The sequence below is a fragment of the Triticum aestivum genome, chromosome 4B (assembly GCF_018294505.1).
Source record: "Triticum aestivum cultivar Chinese Spring chromosome 4B, IWGSC CS RefSeq v2.1, whole genome shotgun sequence".
Taxonomy (NCBI): Eukaryota; Viridiplantae; Streptophyta; class Magnoliopsida; order Poales; family Poaceae; genus Triticum; species Triticum aestivum.
This window is the reverse complement of record NC_057804.1, coordinates 91,375,364-91,382,657: the sequence shown is the minus strand read 5'-3', so window position 1 is coordinate 91,382,657 and position 7,294 is coordinate 91,375,364. Positions and strand designations below refer to the sequence as shown.

General features: G+C 53.8%; 2 protein-coding genes across 2 annotated transcripts; one reads left to right on the top strand and one right to left on the bottom strand.

The window, feature by feature from the left end:
- Positions 1-1,047: 1,047 nt before the first annotated feature.
- On the bottom strand, positions 1,048-2,388 carry LOC123089991 (uncharacterized). The gene is made up of 3 exons (XM_044511498.1): positions 2,329-2,388; positions 2,077-2,226; positions 1,048-1,704 (listed from the first exon to the last, which is right to left on the bottom strand). Exons 1-3 carry the CDS (start codon positions 2,386-2,388, stop codon positions 1,156-1,158), a joined length of 759 nt encoding a protein of 252 aa, XP_044367433.1. The 3' UTR covers positions 1,048-1,155.
- A 1,201-nt stretch (positions 2,389-3,589) lies between these two features.
- LOC123091213 (F-box/kelch-repeat protein At2g44130) lies at positions 3,590-5,019 on the top strand. Its single transcript, XM_044512644.1, has one exon. The coding sequence runs from the start codon at positions 3,654-3,656 to the stop codon at positions 4,764-4,766; it is 1,113 nt and encodes a 370-aa protein (XP_044368579.1). The 5' UTR covers positions 3,590-3,653; the 3' UTR covers positions 4,767-5,019.
- Positions 5,020-7,294: the final 2,275 nt, after the last annotated feature.

Below are 7,294 nucleotides of genomic sequence, written 5' to 3'. Positions count from 1 at the left end.
AATTCAGTTAAGCAAACTGATACAAATACAAATTCAGTTAGAATGAGTTTACTGAAAGAAATTAGCTAAATTCAGCTAAACTTACTGAATACCAATTCAGTCGTAGTTACTGAATACAAATTAGCTAAATTTACCAATTAACTAATATTAGCCAGTAACTAAATTGGCTTGTTATTATTTTCGTGCCTAAAATTAGCACACAATAATGGGCTACCTCTGCCCACCTACCATATTTACCTCTGCCTACCTACCACCCACCCCTCTTAATTCTATATAAAGCACACCAAATGGCACAAACACCAGTCAAAGCCAAATCTCTCACTTCTCCCCCCAGCCGCAAGAGAGAACCCAATGGATCCTGGAGAGGTAGTAGATGCAGAAGAGGTACCCAGTGGAGCTAGGTGTAGAGAGGCAAGAAGGTTGCAAAGAAGGCAGCTGGCAGAGAGGATCCTTGCAGCACGCAACCGCAAGGATGTACAACAGTTCCTGGAGGCATTCCCACCTGGATCAAACCCCACTGATGATGATATCATCTACTGGGCAAGGAGGAGGGCTAATCTCCATCCTTTTCAGTGCACTAGGCTGAGGTGGAGTAGGATCCTCTACCCAGATGAATGAGCTCTTAAACACCCCATTGCTCCTAGCTCTTCTATCTAAGTATGAATGCACTGCATGTCAATGCAAGTCTATCTATGTATGAGTGAGTGTTTTATCTATGTTTGTGACTGAGTGTGGTTTATCTATGTATGAGTCAGAGTTTTATCTATATATGAGTCAGTGTTCTATCTATGTATGAGTCAGTTAACTCTTAGTGCAATGTACTAAATCTATACTACTTATTCTCTGTTAGTTCCAATTCTGGACATTTTTACTAGAGTTTGCATGTAACTGAATCTTCACTGAACTGGTCATTCAGTAAGTCACACAAATTCAGTTAACTAAAAGCAATTTCAGTTAACTAAAAGCAAATTCAGTTAACTAAAAGCAAATTCAGTTTATTAAAAGCAAATGAAATACAACTTGCAAATTCACTTAACTTGGGGCACTCATACAAATTCACTTAACTAAAAGCGAATTCAGTCTAATACAACTTGCAACAACATAACTTGGTTACTCATACAAATTCAGTCTAATACAACTTGCACCAACAATGAATTACTCAGATTCATCTAAGATCTCCTTCATCCTCCTTATCTTGCTCTTGGTCTCCTCCTTGTGCCTGAATAGATCACCAATCATGTACTCTAGTTTCTTCTTCTCCTTCTTCAGCTCATCCCTCTGTGACACCACTTTGTCCAACTCTTCCTTCATGCTCTCCATCTGTTGCTTCATCTCATCCCTCTCTTTCTCTGCCTTAGCCCTCACAACCTGATGAATGCTAGTGGTAGATTTATCAGCCATCTTCTTCTTCTGAACCTCTTCCTTTAGGTCAGAAAGAGCAAGTCTTGCATTGCCCAATTCAGTAACTGCCTGCTCCTTGTCACCCACCGTCTTAGCAAAATCTAGTTTAAAAAACCTCAGATCATTTGCCATCTTCTCCTTCTCTTTCACAACCCTAAAATTTTCTTCAGCAAGAACTACACTTCCCCTGAGCCTCAGCTTTACCTCATCATCATACATGGCCCAAACCCTGGCTAAACTCATCTTCAGAGTGTCTGGCCATTCAGGGTCAATCCACTCCACAAACTTGCATTTAGGTATTTCCTAACAAATAAGATAGAATTCAGTTAGTTCATTTGATTTGGATTGAGTTAAATTCAGTTATTCATTTGAATTCAGTTAATTTCAGTTAAGTTCAGCTATTTCATTCTAATTCAGTTAAGTTCTGTTATTTCATTTAAATTCTGTTATTTCATTTCAATTAAGTTAAGTTAAGTTCAGTTCAGTTAGTTCATTTGAAATTCACTTAAGTTGACTAACAAGATGCTGTTAACTAAAGGATTAATTTAAGTTCACAAACTAGATGCTCTTAACTGAAAATGCACTCCTCCACATTTACATGGCACACTATTATACAGATCAAATGAACTCCTCCACATTTACATGACACATTGCAAGTTTGGTAGATCTACTTACCTTTTGGGCACAAGCAAGATACCTCCTTCCACTGTCAACTGATTCAAAGCACACAAACTTCTCACACACACACTGGTGTTCACATCTAGCTGCAATATCTGGAGCAAGGCCTGTCCACTCAGAGCAGAAAATGGTGGCAGGAGCAGGAGCCTACATACAACATATTCTTGTCACCAAACATACATTTTTGCTACTCAAGAACATACATTTTTGCTCAATCCCTATCTGCCAGAGACATAGCCAAGAACTAACCTCACTTGTCACAGAGTAGCCGTCGGAGGACGAGCTCGATCCGTCACTCCAAGATACCATGGAGGCGACCTGGACGGCGGCGATGAGCTGGACGGCGGCGGCGAGCTTGCTGTCGGCGTGGATAAGCTGATGCTGGAGCCGCGGGGGCAAGGGGGCAGATGGGGAACGAGTGGACCAGCAGAGCGGACATGAACTCGATTCCTTCGACAGATTTAATTCAGGTGGGGGTAACTGCGGGTTGAATGAGTGAAACGGCAGGGGGGTTTGTGCAAAACTACGGGCGCTGACCGGCCCGGCCACTTGGCAGCCAATTGGCGAGCTGTGATTGGCCTGGGACTAAAACATCACATTGGTTGCAAGTTGGGGTATGAGTTGGTCTAGTTTTGCAAGTTTGGGACTAGATCATCACATTGAGTGCAAGTTAGGGTACCTGGGGTGCTATTACCTAGTAATAGGTGGTTGGGAGTTGTGCCCAATGGCTGATGCAGCCTTGTGGGGCGCGTCCTTCTCGACCCACTCAAACCATTTTCACATCCTCTCCTAAAACTTTCTCTCGACGCGGTCTTCTTTTGTCTCATTGAAAAACTTCGCGCGAAAGGCTTGGCCGCTGTGACATGGCCGATGTGGGGTGAGTGTGGTAGCGACGGGGAAGATGAGGAAGGAGTGATGCTGGCGAAAGGAAGAGATGGGTGATGAGTGGCACCGCCGAGCAACAGTGGGCCGATTTGTACCCGTAATGGGCGTGTTTGCATGAATCACATAATTTGCTGGACCTGTTTTTCGAATCTCAAATGCCAACCGGACAGTAATTATGGGAATTCGGTACTTATGGAAACTTGCCAGAATTACTCTAATAGCACAAAATTAAATGAAATCAAAACTACACTCCCTCTCGCATCTGCTACAACGGCGTAGATGGAAAATGGAGGACGCTGGCGCGTGGTCCAGGGTTTTGCTCGGCTGTTGCTTTGCGAAATACTTATAAAGATGCTTCGAATTTTGTATGAAAATTGCGTTACGAACGAAATGTGTATTTAAAACAAAAGGTTCGATCGTAGGGAGAATCAAACAAGCGAACGAGCCACGACAGAGATCGGTCGCAGTCGGTGCTGTCGTCGGTGCGCGGTGAACTGCATTTCGACTGGCGCCAGTGCACTGATTTTTCTTCTCTTCAAAATACAGCTTTCGATGTGTCCTCTGCTCCAGTCACGCCGCGCCACGTGCCCCCTCAGCGCTCTATTTATGCCACCCATCGACCGAGCCAGAGAGCCATCCATCTCCATTCCCAACCCCAATCCCAAATCCCAATCCCAGAGATAACGAAGATGAGGAACCAGAAGAGCCGTGTTCAGGAGTGCAAGGTCGAGCACATCGACCTCATCCCGGGCATGCCGGACGACGTCGCCGTCGACTGCCTGGCGCGCGTCCCGCACGCCTCCTTCCGCTCGATGCGGGGCGTGTGCCGCGGCTGGAACAGCGCCGCCACCGCGCCGGACTTCGCGCTGGCGCGCGCCGAGGCCGGCGCCAACGAGGATCTCGTCTACCTGCTGCAGTTCGGGAACCCGGCGGCCGCGGACGCGGACGGGGTCGCGCCGGAGAACGCCCAGGCGTACGGGGTGTCGGTGTACAACGTCACCACCGGGGAGTGGCGCCGCGAGGGCGCCGCGCCGCCCGTGCCGATGTTCGCGCAGTGCGCGGCCGTGGGGAGCCGCCTCGCCGTGCTGGGCGGGTGGGACCCCAAGACCTTCGAGCCCGTGGCGGACGTGCACGTGCTCGACGCGTCCACCGGCGTGTGGCGCCGCGGCGCACCGATGCGGTCGGCGCGGTCCTTCTTCGCCTGCGCCGAGGCGGGCGGCAAGATCTACGTCGCGGGAGGCCACGACAAGCTCAAGAACGCGCTGAAGACGGCGGAGGCGTACGACGCGGGCGCCGACGCCTGGGACCCGCTGCCGGACATGTCGGAGGAGCGCGACGAGTGCGACGGCATGGCCACCGTCGCTGGCGACCGGTTCCTGGCCGTGAGCGGGTACCGCACAGGCCGCCAGGGCGGGTTCGAACGCGACGCCGAGTGGTTCGACCCAGCGTCCCGCGAGTGGCGCCGCCTGGAGCGCGTGCGCGCGCCTCCGTCGGCGGCGCACGTGGTGGTGCGCGGCCGGGTGTGGTGCATCGAGGGCACGGCCGTGATGGAGTACCGCGGGGAGCGGCGCAGCTGGCGCGAGGTCGGGCCGTCCCCGCCGGGGCTCAAGGCCGGCACGGCGCGCGCGGTCGCCGTCGGAGGCGGCGAGCGCGTGGTGGTGACCGGCGCCATCGAGTCCGAGGGAGGAGGCACGGGGCACGCGCTGTGGGTGTTCGACGTCAAGTCCAAGAACTGGACCGTGGTGCGGCCGCCGCCGCAGTTCGCCGGCTTCGTCTTCTCCATTGGATCCGTGCGCGTGTGATGTCTCGGACCGCTCTCCTGCCCAAGGAGACTTCTTGCTAGTCATGTCATGTGTGCGAGAGATGAGCGGAAGGGGGAAGGCACAGAGATGTGAGTAGTCGACGGCATCGAAGGCGAAGAGAGGTAGTGTAGTTAGCTCAGCTGTGTTCATCTGCCTCTGTTGCAGAACTGAATTCCTGCTCGTATGGTTGGACTGATGGATCAGGGGTGTAGTAATCCTTGTTTTCCGAATCTATAGAGGTTGGATTACCTGATTGTTCTTGGCAAGCAACATTTATCCGCCTTCTTCAGTCAAAAATACTACGTCCCCAACATGTAAAAACAGGCGAACACTCTATGGATGCTAGTACATCTCCTCATGAGAGTAACAACCAAATGTGCGCAGTTGAAATGGGCTTTGACAAACACAAGATTAGGCGAAATGAAGGGCTTTGTGCGGATTCTTCAGCGTCATGCCTTGCTTGAGATCATTTCATAAGGGCATCTCCAAGTCGACCCTGCAAGAGCAACTCCAATGCGCCCCACCGAAACAGCAACTCCAATGCGCCGACCGAACGAACACGCGCTTTGTTGGTCTGGGTCGGCCAGACGAACGTTTGTGCCCGCCTTTTCATTTGAATCGGCAGGTGCACCCAAGATTGACAGATCCGAATCTGCGACCGGCCATACAAAAAAAATGTACACACGCAGGCGAAAAATATGCACAATTAAACATAAATGACCGGTCATCGTGCCGACCAAAGTCCACTTAAACATTAATAGAACTAAAAAAGTTTGTGCCATTAGCATGCTGCCCTAGGCGACGTCGTCTTCCTCCTTCCCGGGGCCGGTGAGGTCGATGAAAGCCGGCCCAGCCTAGGGGAAGGCGGTCTCCCACGTAGCACGCGCTTCCTCCCCTGCCGTCAGTCCCGCCAGCACTGGTTGTCCTGGTGGTGGCGGTTGCACTGCAGCTGCACGGGCGTGCTCCTCCTCCCTCTCCAGGGGCTCCTCCCCCGCCTCCAATGCCAGGCGGCGCCTGCCGCTCGCCGTCGGCGCGTTCGTCCGCCAGCGCGCGCGTCCTTCATTGTTGGAGGTAGGCGGCTTCCTGCTCCGGCGCCGCGTCGAGCCAGATGGGAGGCGCGCTGACCCACTCGCGGAGCACGCCGGTCCACTGGTAGACCTTCGGCAGGTGCTCTATTGGCTTCGACTCGGGGAGGAACGCCGATGGTGGCGGCGGAGGGGGCACGACGCACTCGCCGGCCGTTGACAAGGCGTGGGCCTCCTCCATGCTGACCCAGCGTGCATCCTCCTCGCGTTGGCTCTCTTCCAGGGCCCGCTGCATGGTGGCCTCCAGCGCGGCCTAGTAGGTCGCCTCCGCTTCCTCCTCCTCCGGCAGGGCATGTGGTGGCGGCGGGGGCATGGCGTGGTCGACGTTGACGCCGAGGCGATGCTCCTCCTCGTGCTCTAGCACAAACCAGCGCTCCTAGCTGGGGAGTCTGGCGCGTAGGCACGCATCATGCGCTAGTCCGGCGTGAGGAGCTCGCGCCGCCAGCGAACCTCTTCGGCGTGCGCCCTGGCCGAGCGCGGCACCGCCGAAATGGGGATCATCTGCGGGTCCAGATGCCAGTCGTGCGGTAAGCTAACATCTGGGTATTGCAGAAGGTGGCGGTACTGCCAATGCCACCATGCTTGGTGGACTGGTATGTGCAGCCGTTCCCGCTCCCGCGGGGCGAGCCACGTCCAGCTGGCGGCGATGGTGTATGAGGCACGCGGGAAGAGCTGGCGTCGGCACTGCACTTGCCCTTCCCCTTCCCGCTAAAGATCCCCATGGTTGGCTTGCAGCTGGCTAGCTAGGGTTCCTGGTCACCGACGAGGGAGCAGGCGTTGCCAGATGGGGATGGGCGGTGGAAGTGGATGAGGCCGGCCCTGCCACAATCCTGCATTAAAAAGGATGGGCACGCGACCCTTCCACCCACTGCCAGGCGGGCCCGAAATAGGTGGGTGCATTTACTATAACCGCAGGCGGTGGTTGGCCCAGCGACATGTGGGGCCATGACATACACCGAGAGGACGCGTGGGGTGTCCGCTTCACATTGGCGCCTACGCATTTCAGGCCCAAATTTAGGCCGGAAATGGGTCCGCACGGACGCCTTTTGGTAATGGGTCGCCATGTTGGGCCATCACTTGTTTGCGCCGACCCAAACGGACGACGGCGGACGAAATGAGTCGCCGCATTGCAGTTGCTCTAAACCTCCCGCAACCGTCCGGGGACTGCCCGACCGTGGAGGCCATCCAACGTCGACCTGTATCAGTCCGCGGGGCGGATCGAACGAGATTTCTCCCGTAAACTAGAGACAAAAGTGGGGGGGGGGGGGTTTGTGGGAGTCTGAACCGCTTCCAAGCCCGCTTCTGACTGCCCTGGCCAACAAAAAAAAACTCCCACGCGCGCTTCCACCCGGCGCCAGCTGCCATGCCACTGTAGAGTGTGCCGATCTGCATAGAAGACGGCTTAATGCGAACATGATCTCTCACTGCCTCCACCATTGAAGC

Coding starts and splice junctions, on each gene's coding strand:
- LOC123089991 (XM_044511498.1), bottom strand. CDS start 2,388: ATGGTATCTTGGAGTGACGGATCGAGCTCGTCCTCCGACGGCTACTCT. Junction 2,227..2,328: donor GCTACTCTGTGACAAGTGAG/GTTAGTTCTTGG, acceptor TGTTGTATGTAG/GCTCCTGCTCCTGCCACCAT. Junction 1,705..2,076: donor ATCTTGCTTGTGCCCAAAAG/GTAAGTAGATCT, acceptor CTTATTTGTTAG/GAAATACCTAAATGCAAGTT.
- LOC123091213 (XM_044512644.1), top strand. CDS start 3,654: ATGAGGAACCAGAAGAGCCGTGTTCAGGAGTGCAAGGTCGAGCACATC.